This window comes from Hyperolius riggenbachi, chromosome 2 (genome assembly GCF_040937935.1).
Source record: "Hyperolius riggenbachi isolate aHypRig1 chromosome 2, aHypRig1.pri, whole genome shotgun sequence".
In the NCBI taxonomy this organism is placed as follows: domain Eukaryota; kingdom Metazoa; phylum Chordata; class Amphibia; order Anura; family Hyperoliidae; genus Hyperolius; species Hyperolius riggenbachi.
In genome coordinates this window covers 139,038,062-139,058,665 of record NC_090647.1, presented here as the reverse complement: position 1 = coordinate 139,058,665, position 20,604 = coordinate 139,038,062, and the positions used below count along the sequence as shown (strand labels likewise).

Below are 20,604 nucleotides of genomic sequence, written 5' to 3'. Positions count from 1 at the left end.
TGCTTGTGAGCAGTGACAACTCTTCAGTCAGCATTACCATACCACTGCTGTGTTTACTGAAGAGGTCAATGTTGAAAATCAAGGAAACAGCTGTCATGATTCAACTGGGGGAATCTGAAGGAGAAAACGATCAGCGTGATGGTACCAACATCAGGCCATCCGCCTCAGGGAACGCTGGCCCCAGCAGCTATGACGAAGAAGAGGAGGAGGAACAGCTGGAGTTGGAGCAGGAATTTCATGCCACCACTGACGAGGGCCAGAGCGGTGCACGTTGGACTTCCACAATTCAACGCGAATGGTCAGCAGAAGCAGACCAGGAGGAAGGTGACGACTATGATGCATCACAACAACTATCACAACGCTCACAAGAGGATGATGAGGATTCTGGTAGGACTCTGGCACACATGGCTCAATTCATGCTAGACTGCATTGAACGTGACCCACGCATTGTGCGCATTCTGGACAACACCAATTACTGGGTTTATACCCTTCTGGATCCACGGTACAAACACAATGTTCCAAAACTGCTTGAAGAAAGAGTCAGACAGGTCAAAATGGAAGAATACCAGCAGGCCCTTGTGGAGACTTTAGAGAGGAGATTGACATCCTCCCCCTCCTCTAGCCAGTTGTACGCAGACAGACTGACTTCCGCAAACCCAGGACGACCAGGAGGGCAGCAAACAACGCAAGCCGCAGCTAGTGCCCAAAAGGGAACGGTATCGGCAGTGTCCTTGGAGTGGGAAAATTTTCTGACACCCATGCAGCAGCAGCCCACTGAACAGCAAGCGTGCAGATCCACCTCCAACACTGATCGCCTGGAGAAGATGGTCAAGGACTACATGTCAGATGACGTAGCTGTGTCGAACAATCCATCTGCACCCTTCAACTATTGGGTATCGAAGCTAGACACCTGGCACGAACTGGCAATGTACGCAATAGAGGTGCTGGCTTGCCCGGCAGCCAGCGTTATGTCGGAACGTTGTTTCAGTGCTGCCGGAGGCATCATCACAGATCGGCGTATCCGCCTCTCCACAGAAAATGCAGACCGTCTGACTCAAATTAAAATGAATCAATCCTGGATTGGAAATGACTACGCAACACTCCAGGACCCCAACCAAGTAACATGACCAATGAACATCTGGGATGGTGTAGCATTTCCGGTCCCTGTTTATTGAACCTCTCATCTGTATTACATTTATGACTGCATGGCGGCAAAAAGCATTGCTGCTATATCCGCACGCTTTTTGTCCTCATGCAAGGCCTAGGTTGTTGTGTCTCAAAAACCGTGGCCTTCTCCTCCTGCGCCTGCTCCTGTTCCATCACGTCTGCTGCTGCTGGGTTAGCGTTGCCGCGTGGTCCCTGTTTATTGAACCACTTATCTTTATTACATTTATGACTGCATGGCGGTACAAAGCATGCTATCCGCACGCTTCTTGCCCTCATGCAAGGCCTGGGTTGTTGTGTCTCACAAAGCGTGGCCTTCTCCTCGTGCGCCTGCTCCTGTTCCATCACGTCTGCTGCTGCTGGGTTAGCGTTGCCGCGTGGTCCCTGTTTATTGAACCACTTATCTTTATTACATTTATGACTGCATGGCGGTACAAAGCATGCTATCCGCACGCTTCTTGCCCTCATGCAAGGCCTGGGTTGTTGTGTCTCACAAAGCGTGGCCTTCTCCTCCTGCGCCTCCTCCTGTTCCATCACGTGTGCTGCTGCTGGGTTAGCGTTACCGGTCCCTTTTCCTGGAACCTCTTATATGTATTACATTTATGACTGCATGCCGACAAAAAACATGTTACCTGTGCAAAGAAAACAGACATTTCCCGCATTTAAAAGACAGTTTTCCCTTTGAAACTTTAAAATCGATTTTCTCAAAAACTATAAGCTCTTTTTGCTAATTTTTTTTCCTCTTGTACCCACTCCCAAGGTGCACATACCCTGTAAATTTGGGGTATGTAGCATGTAAGGAGGCTTTATAAACCACAAAAGTTCGGGTCCCCATTGACTTCCATTATGCTCGGAGTTCGGGTCGAACACCCGAACATCGCGGCCATGTTCGGCCTGTTCGGCCCGAACCCGAACATCTAGATGTTCGCCCAACACTACTCAGGGCCTTAGAGGAGGAGAAGTTAACTACCCCATGCAAGCGGTGATAGCCTCTGGGGTTGAGAGGTGACTTATGCTATAATATAGATGCCTGCTCCTCCCTATTGCTCCTAGTTTTGGAAGTGTATAGGGGCCTTATCAATTCCAACAAAGTTGAAAAAGTGAGTTGAAAGTGAAGAAAAAAAAAAAAAAACCAACAAAAACAACAACTTATCAACACTGAAAAAAAAGCCTCCTTAAAGCAGTAGGATCAGCCCTACTATGCCAGGGAAAAAAACACATATATAAGTAGATAAATACTTGATCTACTTACATAACAAATGTATTATACTGTCCAGGTTTTGATTTCAGTGAATGTTATATAGAAAATGACGAGAATTCTGTTAGTGGTGGGGGCCATGTCTTTTGCCCACAGTTAAGGCTAACTTGTGATGTCATTTCTGCCCTTTACTTTTTTTCTTGTCTCCTCCAATTGCTGAGTCGCCTCAGCCTTGCTTGTAAACACAAGTGAGTAGGGGTCCTAATGAGCCTTCCCTCTCCTCTCCCGGTGCCCGGTCCAGCGCAGGATCCCCCGTGGCAGTATTCGACCAGTTCGGTCAAATACTGCCACTTCCGCATGCCGAAGGGAGCTTTCAGAAGCCTTCGGGAGCACTCGGGCTCCCGATGACGCGGCCGCTCCATACTACGCATGCGCGAGCGCCCTCTATGACGCGCTCGCGCATACGTAGTATGGAGCGGCCCGTCTTCGGAAGCCCGAGTGCTTCCGAAGACCTCCGAAGTCCCTGCGGTGGCGGACGCGAACGGGGGAGCCAGCGCAGCACCGAGGGCACCGGGAGAGGAGAGGGAAGGCTCATTAGGACCGAGCCTTCCCTCTCCTTAGGTGAGTATCTGACTTTTTCTTTTTTTAAATGGTACCCATTGGCTTTAAACAGTGCCTTTGCATTTGCATCTTTAAAGTAACACAGAACCATGATTAATTAGGCCCATGGTGGTCTAGATTAGAGTTCCCCAACCCTGTCCTCAAGGCCAACAAACAGTACATGTTTTGCAGAAAACCACAAACATGCACGGGTGAGGTAATTAGTGTCTCAGCAGAGCTGATTAACTACCTCTGTGGCTTTCCACAAAACATGCAGTGTTGGTGGACCTTGAGGACACGGTTAGAGAACATTGTTCTAGATGACCTTTCCTTGAGTGTCCTGATGCTGCTTGTTGTCCTCTGAGTCCCCCTCCCCCCCTCCATTCCCCGTGCCCATTTCTCTGTATTCAATGGGATCCTCCAGTTGAATACTTTCCAAAGTTCATCTAGGTGCTGCACAGTTCAAAGCTACGCTGGCATAGTTCCGAACCATGCATGCACAGTGGAAGATCTGTACATGTGCAGATCAAAAATCCCACCCATTCAGAATCTCTCTGCACTACTCTGTGGTACTTACGTAAGGCTCGGGATGAAAGCAAACGGGACGGGAAACAGAAATGACCCCAACTACAATGAGCAGCATCAGGACACTCAGGAAGAGGTAATCTAGCCCACCATGGGCTTCATTCAATAATTTGTTCCCCGATTCAGAGGTACTTTAAAGAGGAGGATTCTCATTTGTTAGTCAACCAATGACAAGATTAAGTGAAATATTCAAATATCCTTTATGTTAGAGCTCTATTTTATCTGCAATACAGTGGGGCTTTTTAGATTGGTCAGGCAGACAAGTTATGTGATGTGTTGTTTGAAGGAAAAACAACAAACCTACCTTAAGCTGTCGGAGAAAGCTTCCACAGCAAACTTTGATGGAGCGTATCCCCCACCAATAATAACCAGTCTTCCCGCAGCACTAGATACATTAACAACACGTCCCTGGGCTTTTCTGACAAGATGCAGCAGCTGCAGTGTAACATCCACTGTACCAAGAAAATTCACATTCAAGACCTTGAAGAAGTCCTCTCTTGTTTGCCACTCATTTGGACTAAATGTATGGCCAATGCCAGCATTATTCACCAATCCCCAAAGCCCTGTAAGAAATAAAGCAAAGAATAATATTTTTGAAAGCTGCATCATTTTTTTTACTTATTTAAGTATATATATTACGCAGCGCTGCACATTGTATATTGTCTTGTCACTAAATGTCCCTCAGAGGGCTCACAATCTAACCCCTATCATAGTCATATGTCTGGTATGTATCATGTGTAGTGCATGTATCATAGTCTAGAGCCAATTTAGGGGAAGCCAATTAACTTCTCTGTATGTTTTTGGGATGTAGGAGGAAACCAGAGTGTCCGGAGGAAACCCACACAGGGAGAACATACAAATTCCTTGCAGATGTTGACCTGCCTGGGACTCGAACTGAGAACCCAGCGCTGCAAGGCGAGAACGCTAACCACTACGCCACCATGCATAAGTAATTTCTCAGCGGGTTTACAGATTTACTGTATTACAGAGGAACAGTGGTCAAAATAACAATGAATAACATTGCTAATTCTTTTACAGTATTCATTTATAAATTATTTAGTCACTGTTTGCCCATGGTAAAGTCTCTCTTCACCTGAATTTACGGTACTCTCTGAAACTTAGTACTGATGGCAACATCTTCAATACCGGCTAGTGGTCTCTGCCGAATATTTGTTTACTGAGAGGTTGGGATGGTGCTCACAACTAAAGTCTTATAGTCCAAGATTTCATGAATGGTGCTCATGTTTGTACAAAAAAGCCATATCACTAACAACTATCCTTTGCTTAGGAGAAGCATCAGACAGGTCACATGAATCAAACAGTCAATTTCTTTCAATGATGCACTTGTGGTCATCACACTGAGATAGCCTGCGGTGGGTGCAAAGTGATCATGGGTTTGAACTTGTTGCCCAGTGTTAAAGAACTTAACCCTATGCTTTGACCTTGTTGAGCCTCCCCCTCACCACGTGTTTATTGTTTCTGTATCTGCAGAAGTACTGTTGTGTCCCGCATTGCAAATCCACACTTGGACTACAACTAGGTCTGCACTGCAGCTGTTGAGTGAAGGAAGAACGTCATACAAGCAGGGAAGTCGTGAGTAACCTGCGTGAAGTCCAGTTACTGCAATGCTCTGCTTGGCCGACCTTCTGCCACATGCCTATGTGCCGGGTCATTGCATTTGGCTTGTATGCACCTTACCAGTTTCTGCCTTCACTCATTGTGCCTGTTCACAGAGAACTAGTTGACAGTTCAAAGAACTGTGCTTGTGCATGTTAGCGTTTGCCAATAAATGCTGCATAACACATGTAGCTCCCAGGTATACTATGCAGTACTGATAGATTAGTGTGAAACTGCCTCATTAACCCATTCAGGTTCCGTGGTTTTCACGTGAGAAATGTTCACCTCCCATTCATTAGCCTAGAACTTTATCACTACTTATCACAATGAACTGATCTATATCTTGTTTTTTCCCCCACCAATTTCTTTGGGGGGTACATTTTGCTAAGAGCCACTTTACTGTAAACGCATTTTAACAGGAAGAATAAGAAAAAAATGGAAAAATTCATTATTTCTCAGTTTTCAGCCATTATAGTTTTAAAATAATACATGTCTCCATAATTAAAACTCACGTATTGTATTTGCCCATATGTCCCGGTTATTACACCGTTAAAATTATGTCCCTATCACAATGTATGGCGACAATATTTCATTTGGAAATAAAGGTGCATTTTTTCCATTTTGCATCTATCACTATTAACAAGTTTAAAATAAAAAAAATATAGCAATATTTCATCTTTACATTGATATTTAAAAAGTTTAGACCCTTAGGTAAATATTTACATGTTTTTTTTTTATTTATTGTAATGTTTTTTTTTTTTTCATAGTAAACATTTTATTTGGGTAGTTTTGGGAGGGTGGGGGGTAAACAATAGATTTATCATGTAAATGTGTGTTCATTTTAATTTATTTTTATTTTCAGTTGTAGTATTACTTTTTGGCCACAAGATGGCGGCCGGTTGTTTGTTGACATGACGTCACTCTAAGCGTAACACACGCTTAGAGTGGCGCATCGGGGAGGGAACGGCCAGAAAAGGCGCAGCTTCCGAGAGAAGCTGTCGCTTTTTCAGCGGGGGAGAGGAATCAGTGATCGGGCACCATAGCCCGATACATTGATTCCCTGGCTACCGAATCCGCGGCCGGGAGTGCGCGTGCACGCGCGCGATCGGCCGCGGGAGCGCGCGGTAGCGTGCATGGTTCCTGGACGTAGTTTCTACGTACAGGAAACAAAATAGGTTAATGTCAGAGCCGGATTAAGGCCAAACAGGGCCATATGCTGGGTATCCAATTTGGGCCCCAACCATACATATATATTTTTTTCCCTCAGTTAACATAAGCATTGTAATTAAAGTTCTGTCTATTAATGGACCAAATTGTTCACTAAACAGATCCCAGCGAACATCAGCCTTTTCCCGGCCAGTGAACAGATCGTGCAGCTTGATCCGTATCCATTTGTTTACATGGAGCCAAAATTAACCCCTCAACCCAGAGTCAGAAGACGCATGTCAGCCAATGAGGTAGTTCACCAGCACAGTGCAGTACAGCAAAGCAACTATATATTTTGATCTGTGGTCTTTGCATAAACCTGTCACCTGAGTTAAAGAGAATCTGTACTCTAATATTCTTACACTAAAAAGCATACCATTCTATTCCTTATTGTCTCCTGGGCCCCTCTGTGCTGTTTCTGCCACTCTCTGCTGCAATCCTGGCTTGTAATTAACAGTTTTAGGCAGTGTTTACAAACAAACTAACCAGCTTGTGATAGGCTCACACAAACAGAGTGTGTGAGTCATACAGAGTGTGCAGGGGGCCTGCAGAGGGTGTGTATCGCTTCTATCCAATCACAAGCAGCCCTGCACATTCCACACATTTAAGCCTTAGCCCGACAGACACGACAGAGGAAAGGAGATAAGATTTATTACAGAGACAGTGCAATTAGGAAAGGCTGCAGTAAGCCAGATCACATTAGAACAGCCATAGGAACTTATAGGATAGAACAAAAAATTGTTACAGAGTCTCTTTAACCCTCCTGGCAGTCTAATGATTTCCGCCAGGAGGCAGCGCAGCAGTTTTTTTTTTTTTTAAAATCATGTAGCGAGCCCAAGGCTCCCCCCGCCCGCTTCGATCGCCTTCGGCGATCTCCGATCAGGAAATCCCATTCAAAGAACGGGATTTCCTGAAAGGGCTTCTCCCATCGCCATGGCGACGGGGCGGGATGACGTCAGTGACGTCAGCGACATCGTGACGTCATTGGGAGTCCCGATCCACCCCTCAGCGCTGCCTGGCACTGATTGGCCAGGCAGCGCACGGGGTCTGGGGGGGGGTCGCGCGGCGCGACGGATAGCCGCGATCGAGCGCGGGGCAGCGGCGATCGGTGTGCTGATGCAGCTAGCAAAGTGCTAGCTGCGTGCAGCAAAAAAATATTAAGCAAATCGGCCCAGCAGGGCCTGAGAAAACCTCCTGCGCGGCTTACCCCGAACTACGTTCGGGGTTACCGCCAGGAAGGTTAAGTGACATTCAGTTCACCAAAGCACCTGAGTGTCCACCACTCCTGTTACATTTACAGTATTGTCCTGTAAAAGACCTCACTGGCACTGCAGTTCAGTTCATCATACTGGCAAGGCCTTTTTGTTGCTGATTGTTGAAAATGACATAAACCTAACTGTCACCTGAGTTGAGTGACATTCAGTTCAATAATTTTCAAGGCTTTTGCTGCAGCGGCTACTTTAAAACATAATTTTTCAAACATTTATATTCCAAGGGCTGGAAACTGTGATCGTGTTCACTCTCGCACACGCACACGACCGTCACCACTACACAAATATTGCTGCCAAGAGGACTAACATTTAAGTCCTGGAAGGTGTCAACTAGTAAAAACAATTATTTGCTCACCTGACATTATCACTAAAGTTCTTTGCGGTTGTTTGCGGTGCGGTAAACGCTGCCAGTGTGAACTGGGCCTAACCCTCACATTACCTGATTTACGTGTACACGCTGGATGTTTTAAAGCACTTAATGACACAAATTTAGAACGGTAATGTGGTTTTAGGACTGGTGTTAGGACCCATTAAGGAGCTTTTAACCTCCCTGGCGGTCAGTTAAATCCGTCAGCGAGGCAGCGTAGCACTATTTTTAAAATGTTTTTTTTTTAAATCATGTAGCTAGCCTAGCGCTAGCTACATGATAGCCGCAGAGTAGCGGCATCCCCCCACCCCCTCCGATTGCCTCTGGCAATCAGGCGCATCAGAAAATCCCGTTCTAAACGGGATTTCCATGAGGGCTTTCCCCGTCGCCATGGTGACGGGCGCGATGACATCACCGACGTCATCGGCGTCGTGACGTCAGAGAGAGTCCCGATCCACCTCTCAGCGCTGCCTGGCACTGATTAGCCAGGCAGCGCACAGGGTCTTGGGGGGGGGCACACTCTAACGCGGGGGGGGTAGCGGCGAATCAGCGTAGAGCGGCGGCGATCGTAAGTAACATGCAGCTAGCAAAGTGCTAGCTGCGTGTATAAAAATAATTTATGCAAATCGGCCCAGCGGGGCCTGAGAAACCTAAGGAGGTTAAATAGGTTTTGTGGCCAGAAATAGTCACTACAGGTGTGAGCTTTTGCCTGCCTATTGAAGTCTATGGCGGTTTGAGAACGGACGCGGAATTGTTCAGGACCGCTTGTGAACTGATTTTTGGAAAGTTCGTCCATCACTAATTCTGTCACCCAAAACTGTTTCATGCCTATGAGATAGATGAACATCCGGCACTTCTGCTCTACTAAAATCAGCTTTATTGTATCAGGCTTGACATCATAACCCTCATTATGCGTATCACGTTCACCAGGTCGCACCTCCTCCAGTGGGAATCATGCGGTTCCTCTACCCCCAGGACAGGCTAGTGTTCAGTTCTGTCTGGAGCCATGCCCAGGGAATTTCGGCATCTGTTCCAGGGTCCTATGGTGGCCATCGGTGAAGGGGTTGCCATTTAGGTACCCTTGCGAGGCTAAAGAAAAAAGGTCTGAGGTCAGTCCTGCTTACAAATATACACTCCCTCCATAACAAGCTGGACGATCTGCTTCTCTTTAGTGACCGGAGGGAGCTAGTTAAAAACACTGCAGTCCACTGCTTCACAGAGAGGTAGCTACACAAGGATATCCAAGATGATACCCTACCACACCCAGGGTTCAGCCTCATGCAAACTGACCGAGACTCTAACCTCTCTGGAAAAAAGAGAGGCGGCAGTGTCTGCTTCTACATCAGCTCTGCCTGGTGCCCCAATACATTAGTTCTACCCTCGAAGTGCTTCCTACTTGTAAACTGCAGGCCAATCTACTTGCCAAGGGAGTTCTCCTCCTATGTCCTTGCTGGAGTGTACATCCCTTCGGACTCTGATGTAAAATCTGCCCTGCTTGACCTGAGCAACTCCATCTCCCAGTGGGAGACAGCCCTACCGGAATCGTTCATAATGATGGAAGACTTCAACAGAACCAACCTCCACCATGAGCTGCCATGCTACCAGCATCATGTTGCCTGCCCCACCAGGGACTTTAACGTACTCGACCACTGCTACACGGCCCTGAAAGATGCATACAAAGCTGTCCCATGGGCAGCACTTGGCTCCTCTGATCACTGCCTCATCCACCCTATCGCCACCTACAGGAGGCACCTATAGACATCAAAACCAGCCATTAAGTCCTCTAAAGTATGGTCAAGTTAGGCCAAGCTCCAACTTCAAGCCTGCTTTCACTGTACTGATTGGAAGGCCCTGGAAGCACCGAACCTGGACAAGTGGGTGGATAATGTCACATCGTACAACTAATCATTTCATTGGTTAAGGTTCACTGGGATCCTGAGCAGTAGTAAAAAAAGGAAATTGGTACTTACCCAGAGCTTCCTCCAGCCCATCATAGTCCTCCTGGCATCCTCCTGGCTCCTCTCCCAGTCCCGCTGAGGGCTCCGTTATGGGTGAGCTTCGGGCTGAAAGTCGTCCGTATTCTTCCTGGATGGCCACGCTCCGCATCATCATGCTGGCCACTACGTGTCATCACGACATCCAGGAAGTATACGGAACGACTTTCAGCCCAAAGTAACGGCACCGAGAGAGTAGCCAGGAGGATGCTTGGGGGACCTCGGGGCCTACGGTGGGCTGGAGGAAGCCCCAGGTAAGTACCAATTTCATTTTTAATGACTAATCAGGGTCCATTTATACAGGGATGCTCATCCGTATTCCGGATATCCGGGTAACACGGATATCAGAACTTTTTTACGCTATCCGATTCGGATTCGGATTCTGGATTTTATTTTAAATCTGGCTAGCTATCTGCGGATATTTGGCCGCATAACATAGATATCCACGGATTTTGCGGATATCCGAAATACTGTGACTAAAGAGATGACGTCCTGGAGCCAATCAGAGAAAGGAACACTGGCCAGCCCCCTGTATAATAAGGAGGGCTGCCACGATGAGACATATCGTCTTAGCTTGCTGAATGCTCACTGGGAGACATGCTCCAGTGCTGGTGGCCTAGCAACTAAGTGCTGTACACAGTTATAAACCTAAAGCTGTTCAGTGATTAACCCCTTCACTACTATCACTACTTTATTGTTAAATCGTTAATTAGCTTGATGATGTCATTGTATGACAGTCAGAGTGTGTGCACCAGTGCTGCTGGCCTAGCAGTGATAAACCAAAAGCTGTTCAGTGATTAACCCCTTCACTATCACTACACTATTTTTAAATCATTAATTAGCTTGATGCCATTTGTGTGACAGTCATAGTGTGTGCTGCAGGCAGCTGCTATGAGTCTGTGTGTGTGCTGTGCACAGACCAGGCCAGTTGCTGCCTGCTGGCCAGCTATTAGTCTTAGGTATAGGTTAGGTTAGGGATTAGGGGATAGGATTACTATGTTATTGTGTAGTTAGTACTGTAGTACTGCAGTCAGTGCTAGTAGTTGTTAGAGTAGTAGTATTGCTGTGTTAGCTTTCTACAGAACTTTGAACTGTGAGCAGTGCCAGTGTGACAGTTAGTGTGCACTAGTGTCTTCTCCTCTGCTGTCTGACTGTCACTCGGCACTTGACATGTGACACTTGGTATGTGTCACGTGGCACTTGCCACGTGTCACATGGCACTTGCCACGTGTCACTTTCCAAGTGTCACGTGGCACTTACCTCGTGTCACGTGGCATTTGGCACGTGTCACTTGGCACTTGCCACGTGTCACTTGCCACGTGTCACTTGCCACGTGTCATGTGGCACTTGCCATGTGTCACGTGGCACTTGCCAAATGTCACCTGGCACTTGCCAAGTGTCCCGTGGCACTTGCCACGTGTCCCATGGCACAAGTGCCAGTGCCACGTGACACATGGCAAGTGACACGTGGCAAGTGCCAAGTGACATGTGCCACATGACACATGCCAAGTGCCACATGACACGTACTAAGTGCCAATTACCACGTCCGGCATGCTACTGGCACACGTTACACCTGCTGCTGCTGCATTGCCCTGCTCCTGCTGCCTGTGCAGCTCCCACCGTCAGACCAGGGTGCCACAGGCCACTGATACCACCTATGTTTAACCCAAAACACGATTGCTGCGTAATTTTTTGGAGGTGTCTTGGCTGAAAACTGTCATGTCCCAGTTGTGCGGTTGGACTTTGGACACAATGTGGGCTACACGACCGCCGTCTGGAACCTAGGCCTAATGTCAATTGACAGCATTTTTTTTGGGGGGGGGGGGGATTTTAAGTCCTCACATCATTAATTAGTGTTTCCCTTTAAAAAATAATGATGCTACATGCCTCATTTACCCTAAAAAACGTTTTAAAGCAATTTAGAGGGCACTCATCTGGATTCCGGATATCCGGGTATCCCGGATATCATAACTTTTTTACGCTATCCGATTCGGATTTGGATTCTGGATTTAAAAAAAAATCCGGCTTGCTATCTGTGGATATTTGGCCGCATAATGTGGATATCCATGGATATTGCTGATATACGCATCTGAAATACTATAACTAAGAAGATGACATCCTGGAGCCAATCAGAGGGCTCCCAGCAGAAACCCTAGCAACCAATCACAGAGGGGAACCCTGGCCAGCCCTACCTGACCTCATTGAGCCAACCAGAGGGCTCCCAGCCTAAACCCTGGCACCCAATCACAGAAAGGAACACTGGCCAGTCGCCCTGTATAATAAGGAGGGCTGCCATGATGAGACATATCGTCTTAGCTTGCTGAATGCTCACTGAGAGACATGCTCCAGTGCTGGTGGCCTAACAACTAAGGGCTGTACACAGTTATAAACCTAAAGCTGTTCAGTGATTAACCCCTTCACTACTATCACCACACTATTGTTAAATCGTTAATTAGCTTGATTGATGTCATAGTGTGACAGTCAGAGTGTGTGCTCCAGTGCTGCTGGGCCTAGTAGCAAGGGCTGTACACAGTGATAAGCTGTTCAGTGATTAACCCCTTCACTACTATCACTACACTATTGTTAAATCGTTAATTAGCTTGATTGATGTCATTGTATGACAGTCAGAGTGTGTGAGCCACTGCTGCTGGCCTAGTAGTGATAAACCGAAAGCAGTTCAGTGACTAACCCCTTCACTATCACTACACTATTGTTAAATCATTAATTAGCTTGATGTCATTTGTGTGACAGTCAGAGGCCTGGTGCACACCAAAAACCGCTAGCAGATCCGCAAAATGCTAGCAGATTTTGAAACGCTTTTTCTTCTTTTTCTGCAGCGTTTCAGCTAGCGTTTTGCGGTTTTGTGTAGCGGTTTTGGTATAGTAGATTTCATGTATTGTTACAGTAAAGCTGTTACTGAACAGCTACTGTAACAAAAACCGCCTGGCAAACCGCTCTGAAGTGCCGTTTTTCAGAGCGGTTTGTGGTTTTCCTATACTTAACATTGAGGCAGAAACGCATCCGCAATCCAAAATCTGCAGCAGCCCGGGAGTATGCGTTTCTGCAAAACGCCTCCCGCTCTGGTGTGCACCAGCCCATTGAAATACATTACCCTAGCGGATCCGCACCCGCAAGCAGATCGCAAACCGCAGCGGAAACGCTCCGGTGTGCACTAGGCCAGAGTGTGTGCTGCAGGCAGCTGCTATGTGTCTGCATGTGTGCTGTGCACAGACCAGGCCAGCTGCTGCCTGCTGGCCAGCTATTAGCCTTAGGTATAGGTTAGGTTAGGGATTAGGGGATAGGATTACTATGTTATTGTGTAGTTAGTACTACTGTGGTACTGCAGCCAGTGCTAGTAGTTGTTAGAGTAGTAGTACTATTGTGTTAGCTTTCTACAGAACTGCTGTGCTGTAAGCAGTGCCAGTGTGACAGTTAGTGTCTTTTCCTCTGCTGATTGTCACTTAGCACTTGGTACGTGTCACGTGTCACTTGCCATGTGTCACGTGGTACGTGGCACTTGGCACGTGTCATGTGGCACTTGCCAAGTGTCACGTGTCACGTGTCACTTGGCACTTGCCAAGTTTTACATGGCACTTTCCAAGTGTCACATGCCACGTGTCATGTGGCACGTGTCACGTGGCACTTGGCAAGTTCCACGTGACACGTGGCAAGTGACACGTGGCACTTGTCACGTGACACTTGGCAAGTGCCACGTGACACGTGGCAAGTGCCGCGTGACACATGGCAAGTGCCGCGTGACAGGTGTCAAGTGTCAAGTGACACGTACCAAGTGCCACGTGACACGTGCTAAGTGCCAATTGCCACGTGCCACGTCTGGCATGCTCCTGGCACACGTTACACCTGCTGCTGCTGCATTGCCCTGCTCCTGCTGCCTGTGCAGCTTCCACCGCCAGACCAGGGTGCCACAGGCCACTGATACCACCTATATTTAACCGAAAACACAATTGCTGTGTATTTTTTTGGAGGTATCTTGGCTGAAAACTGTCATGTCCCAGTTGGAATGGACGGTGGACACAATGTGGGCTGCATGACCGCTGTCTGGAACCTAGGCCTAATATTAATTGACAGCCAATTTTTTTTTTGGGTGGGGGGGGGATTTTAAGTCCTCACATCATCAATTAGTGTTTCCCTTTAAAAAATAATGATGCTACATGCCTCATTAACCCTAAAAAACGTTTTTAAAGCAATTTAAAGGGCACTTCCGTTTTTTCTATCCGGGTATCCGAATCCACTCGGATAGCCCGGATAATGCGTTCGGATATCCGCATGAATGCAGATATCTCAAAGTTCGGATTTGGATATCCAATCCAGATCCGGATATCAGGGTATCCTGATCCGGATCAATTCTGATTTTGAAAAGAGGTACCCGAGCACCCCTGCATTTAAGTATCTCCAAAACAGTTACACTGTATTCTAACAGCAGCCAGTGTGCGAATAAAGAGATAGACTCTATTTCCAATGGAATCAGGGAAAAGCAAACTGCCCTAAAAGTACATCTGACCCACTATACTTAGAGTTTGGTGGATATTCTTCTATCCAGTCTACTTGAGCACAGGTATCCCAGTTGCTAATCGATACAGAGCTCTTCTCTTGAGTAGTACACTGGCTGCCAATAGAATATGGTGTAACTATTTTGGAGAGGCTTAAAAAGCACTACCTGTCTGATCTTATAAAGTACCAACTTAAAGTGAACCTGAACCGACTAAAATTATTTAAAATAAACACATGATGTACCTGCAAATGTATATGACATACTGACTACTCTCAGGATTTCTTCTATCAATGATTCCTTCCAGTTCTGACTTGATCTAGACAGTCTTGTCTTTCCGGAAGCGGAGGGCCCTCTCTCACTATATCAGTTGCTATCAGTTATAACTTAAACAACAACTGATGTGCAAGGTAATGTCCATGTTTCCCTATGGCTCATGCGATATTACTGTTTAACGAAGTGCTGACCCTGGAAGCTGTCATTGGCATTTTTAAAATGGAGGACAGATAACGCCATCGATCACAGTGGACAAACAGGACACAAGATAGAAGAAGATTGGTGAGCAGAATACATGCGAAATAAGTATGACGTGTGTATGTTTATTTTGGTTTTTATTTTACAGTTCAGATTTGCTTTAAGCCTATTCGACGTGCAATCCCTTTTTTTGGGTAAGGAGAGGGATAAGTGGATCAAAGTAAGTGGAAACCAGGCCCATTGTCACTAGCCAATCTCTAGGCTTTCACCAAGGCTTTTGCCTTGTTAATGAGCCAGCCTTGCCAGTTTTGATGAGGTAGTCATGAACTGTTCCAGAACCTTCTGACATATGGAAGCAGACACCGGAACATAACTACCAGAGAACTTGTGTAACAAGTTGGCTTCTGCTTTTGGAAAGCTTATTAACCTCCTGAGCGTTACGCTGCTCAGGTTTTGCCAGTTTGTGTCCCCAAAGTTAATTAATGCGATCGAATGGCTGTAAAATGTTTAGCTAGCACTAGGCTAACTGATACAAGTGTCCGGCACCCCCAATCCTCTCCAATCCCCCGTTTATACATTACCCAGCCTGGATCTAGAGATTGACGCAGCCTCCCCGCACAGCTCCGATCTTCACTATGGCTGCGTGATCGCTGGATCCAGGCTGCGTACTGTATTAACCATTTCAGCCGCCCGGACGTGATCCTCACGTCCAGGCGGCTGCTGCATTGCCAATGCGCGCATCGGCGCACTCCCACGTGCAATCGCGGGAGCGCTTGCACACCCCCGTGCTTCCCCCGGTAGCCCAGGGATCAGTCAATGGGAACACAGTTCCCGTTAATTGATCCAAATCGTCCGCAGCAGAGAAACCGATGGCCTCTTATCAGAGGCCGCGGTGTTTCTGAGAAAAAAAAAAGTTTCCGTCCTCTATCTGCTTCCGGGAAGCTAGGAGGACTGGAAAAAAATACCAAACTCACTGTGGCCATCTTGTGGTTAAATAGTAAACTACATCTACATACATTTTTTAGAACAAGAAACACACATTTTTACATTTAAAATTAACTGTTTATTTCCCACACCAAAAATTATCCAAATTTAATTTTTAATGAAAAACAAACAAACAAAAAAAAACATAAATAGTTACCTAAGGGTCTGATTTTTTAAAATATGCATGTGAAGAGTGTATATTACAACCATTTTTTAAATTATAAGCTTGTAAATAGTGATGGATGCAAAACTGAAAAAATGCACCTTTATTTCTAAATAAAATATTGGCGCCATACATTGTGATAGGGACAACATTTAAATGATGTAATAAACAAGAAAAATGAGCAAATAAAATACATAGGTTTTAATTATGGTAGCACGTATTATTTTAAAGCTATAATGGCCAAAAACTGAGAAATAATGATTTTTTCCCATTTTTTTCTTATTTTTCCTGTTAAAATGCATTTAGAAAAAAATAATTCTTAGCAAATTGTACCAACTAATTAGTGGCAGAAAAAGCAAGATATACAGTAGATCAATTCATTGTGATAAATAGTGATAAAGTTATTAGGGAATAAATGGGAGGTGAAAATTGCTCTGCTGCAGAAGGTGAAAAATCCCCGCGGGCTGAAATGGTTAACGGGGGGATCGGGGGAAGGGGGGAGGTTGCAGGCAATCGGGGGGAGCTGGACACTTGCACTAGCTAGCCTGGTGCTAGCTAAATCTTTTACAGCCATTTAATCGCATTAATTATGCATGGGGACATCGGCATACCGCTAAGGAGGTTAAGCAGGCAGATTTTATTGGCTGCATGTTGTACAATAATATAAGTAAGTTAAATATGTGTAATTGTCACAGCAGTTAATCTTTAATTTGCTACAATAGGATCCCATGAAAAGTATACAAGATTGAGAATCTGTGCTTCTGTACAAATCATGCATATGAAAATGACATCACCTGCATTTCCAACAGTGGCCGACACCCACTCAGCTGCAGAGCTCACACTTGTGGTATCAGTGACATCCAGGATTCTTGTCTGCAGTCTACTTGATGTCTCCTTTTTCAGGTTCTCAGCCCCGATCTGTGTCAGACAAGCCGCCAGAACCTTCATGCCACGTCTGTCCAGCTGCTTGGCCAGCAGATTCCCAAGCCCTGTGTCACATCCAGTGATGAAGACATATTTATCTGTCAGATTCTCCAGTATCTGGCACTGTCTGTGCCATCTGTACAAAAGAATTATACCCAACACAGCTAGCAGAAGAAGGAACATATTTAAGTCTGTTCTGAAAAACAAAAACAAAAAAAAAAAAAAAAAAACATATTTATCATTATTTGGTCCTGTATGATCTAAATTTGGTTCTATTCCAAGATGCTCATCATACATACTACTACTGCTGCTGCCCAGTGTAACCAAGCTAAGTGGTTAGTACTCAGTTTAAGGTTTTTGAAAGAGCTGAAATGGTTTGTTTGAAATGTGAACATGAAAAACTTTTTTAATAGAGCAAACTATGTCTCCTGTTTAATAACTGTAATCAATGAGGTATGTTGTCTATAACAACTGTATAGGAAGTTCAAGCAAACATACAGGAAATAAATAGGCGTTTATCAAACCATCCAAACATTAAATCTTAAATACATTCGTCCACCTGGATTGACTTGTACTGTGGAGAGAAAGGTTAGTTCAGAAATTAGTGTAACGTTAAGCACTACAATAAGACAATTTTTCGAGTGCAGGAAAGTTTTCTCCAACTGACTTTTAGGTACTATTTACTTATGATATCTTTAACCTGTGACTTTGAAGCTAGGGAGGAAAGGTTAGTGCAGGGCCGGGCAGAGGCATAGGCTGGAGAGGCTCCAGCCTCAGGGCGCAGTGTAGGAGGGGGTGCACAATTCATTCAGCTGTCATTCCTAATTGTGTTTGAAGCAGAATGAAATAAGAAAAGGAGATACATGGAAGTGACTACAAGCCAGATAACTAGAGATTAAGGTGTTGGGGGTCCTGAGGTGCCTCTTAGTCTAAGAGCAATCAGTGTGTGACGGCTGGGGTGGGAGAGATGGAGGGGCGCACTTTGGTGTCTCAGCCTTGGGTGCTGGAGCCTGGAGGACCTTGTCCCGGCTCTGGGTTAGTGTAACTTCCTAAATTTCTATTATAGAACTCTAATTTTCAATGTCTCAGTTCCATTTGGCACGGAACATTTTTAAATAAGGAGTCCTCATTGAATGTCTACAGAGACTAACAGTTCTCTTTCTCTTGCTAGAGTCCAATATAAACATTCAGCGGGCTTGACTAGTTCCTGGACAACAATTAGTGATGATTGTAAATCAGCTAATTACGATTACGTGAAACTTCACATACATTTACGCCTATATTTGCGATCCGTAAATTCAATTGATTTAGTATAGCTATTTGTAATTTTGCCTAAAATTTCCCTTAATTTTCTGTCAACTTTAGCAGTAAATAGCAAAGCCTCCTTACATGATATTGGCACTTGCTACATACAGTATGTTAACCACTTGCCGACCGCACACTCATACCGTGCGGCTGCAAAGTGGTAGCTGGAGGACCAGCGACGCAACTGTGCGTCGCCAGGTGCCTCCCTAATTAATCAGGAAAGGCCGCTCGTGCGAGCGGCCGTTTCCTGTTAGATCACGGAGCGGGTCTCTGTGAATAGCCTGCGAGCCGCTGATTGCGGCTCGCAGACTAAATGTAAATGTAGGAGACATTTGTCTCCTTTGTTTACATTGTACGGCGCTGCTGCGCAGCAGCGCCGTAAGGCAGATCGGCGATCCCCGGCCAATCAACGGCCGGGGATCGCCGCCATGTGACAGGGGACAGCCTTTCACTGGCTGCACAGGACGGATAGCGTCCTGTGCAGCCCTGATCACCGGGGATGAGGAGGTAGGAGAGGGAGGGGGGAATTTCGCCGCGGAGGGGGGCTTTGAGGTGCCCCCCCCCCCGCAACATGCCTGCCCACCGGAGCGATCAGACCCCCCCTGCACATCATCCCCATAGGGGGGAAAAAGGGGGGCGATCTGATCGCTCTGCATGAAACATGATCTGTGCTGGGGGCTGCAGAGCCCACCCAGCACAGATCACAAAAAATAACGTTGGTCCTTAAGGGAGTGGGTAAAGGGTGGGTCCTCAAGTGGTTAAGGAGAACAGTGATTACATGTCAAAAAATATTTTCCAAAAAGACCTTGTAGTTCTTGAGAAAATCGATTATGCAAAAAAAAAAATGTTTTTTAAACTCAGAAAAATGACAGTGTGAGAAAACATTTTTCTTTGCATTTTTAAAATCTATTTTCTCAAAGACTACAAGGCCTTTTTGAAAAAAAAAATTTTTGACTGGTACCCACTATTCTCCTTAAAGGGAAGGTTCAGGGACTATGAAAAAAAAAATAAAAATCCTTATACACTTACCTGGGGCTTCTTCCAGCCCGTGGCAGGCAGGAGGTGCCCTCGGCGCCGCTCCGCAGGCTCCCGGTGGTCTCCAGTGGCAGGCCGACCCGACCTGGCCAGGCCGGCGGCCAGGTCGGGTCTCTTCTGCGCTCCATTGTGCGTTCCACGCCGGTGCGCTGGCGTCATCGGACGTCCTCCGGGCTGTACTGCGCAGGCTCAGAACTAAGGCCATGACTGACACGACTGAGCCTGTTCCCTTGGCTGATCGTGGCTGAACAGGGGGCCCACAGGAGGACGGGAGGGACTCAGAAAAGCTTAAGGAGCTGGAGGAAGCCCAGAGTAAGTATCAAATCTTTAGCCTTTCAGATGTCTAGTACACTTTAATTCAGCAGCTTAAAGGATTTACTTCACTGTTGGACAGTCGGAGGAATTCCTTAACTTTCTGAGCTCGCTAATTAACTAATAGATCTAGATGATCAGTGACCATGGACATTACAGTCTTTGGTTCCAGCAAACTGAGTATTGGTAAGCATTAGTAGTATCTTAACCACTTGAGGACCACAGTCTTTCTACCCCTTAAGGACCAGAGCCTTTTTTTCCATTCAGACCACTGCAGATTTAACGGTTTATTGCTCGGTCATACAACCTACTATCTAAATGAATTTTCCCTCCTTTTCCTGTCACTGATACAGCTTTCTTTTGGTGCTATTTAATTGCTGCTGCGAGTTTTAGTTTTTATTATATTCATCAAAAAAGACATGCATTTTGTAAAAAAAAAATTTTTTTACTTCTGTGCTGACATTTTTCAAATAAAGTAAAATTTCTGTATACATTTTTGTCCAAATTTATTGTGCTACATGTCTTTGATAGAAAAAAAAACCATTCAGTGTATATTTATTGGTTTGGGTAAAAGTTATAGTGTTTACAAACTATGGTGCGAAAAGTGAATTTTCCCATTTTGAAGCATCTTCTGAGCACCTGTCATGTTTCATGAGGTGCTAAAATTCCAGGATAGTATAAATACCCCCCAAATGACCCCATTAGACATCCCAAAGTATTCACTGAGAGGCATGGTGAGTTCATAGAAGATTTTTTTTTTTTCACAAGTTAGCAGAAAATTACGCTTTGAGACAAAAAAAAAGTTTCCATTTCTGCTAACTTGTGACAAAGAAAAAAATGAAATCTGCCACGGACTCACCATGCCCCTCTCTGAATACCTTGAAGTGTCTACTTT

At 45.7% G+C, this 20,604-nt stretch overlaps 1 protein-coding gene across 1 annotated transcript in view; it reads right to left on the bottom strand.

The window, feature by feature from the left end:
- The window catches only part of LOC137545828 (retinol dehydrogenase 7-like), a 60,507-nt gene that overhangs the window by 24,765 nt on the left and 15,138 nt on the right, over window positions 1–20,604 (bottom strand). Inside the window, exons 2-3 of the mRNA XM_068267505.1 lie at window positions 16,928–17,253; window positions 3,852–4,110 (exon numbers count right to left, since the gene is read on the bottom strand). Of these exons, the coding sequence (XP_068123606.1) occupies window positions 3,852–4,110; window positions 16,928–17,240 (572 nt within the window). The 5' untranslated portion in view covers window positions 17,241–17,253. The remainder of the gene's footprint in view (window positions 1–3,851; window positions 4,111–16,927; window positions 17,254–20,604) is intronic.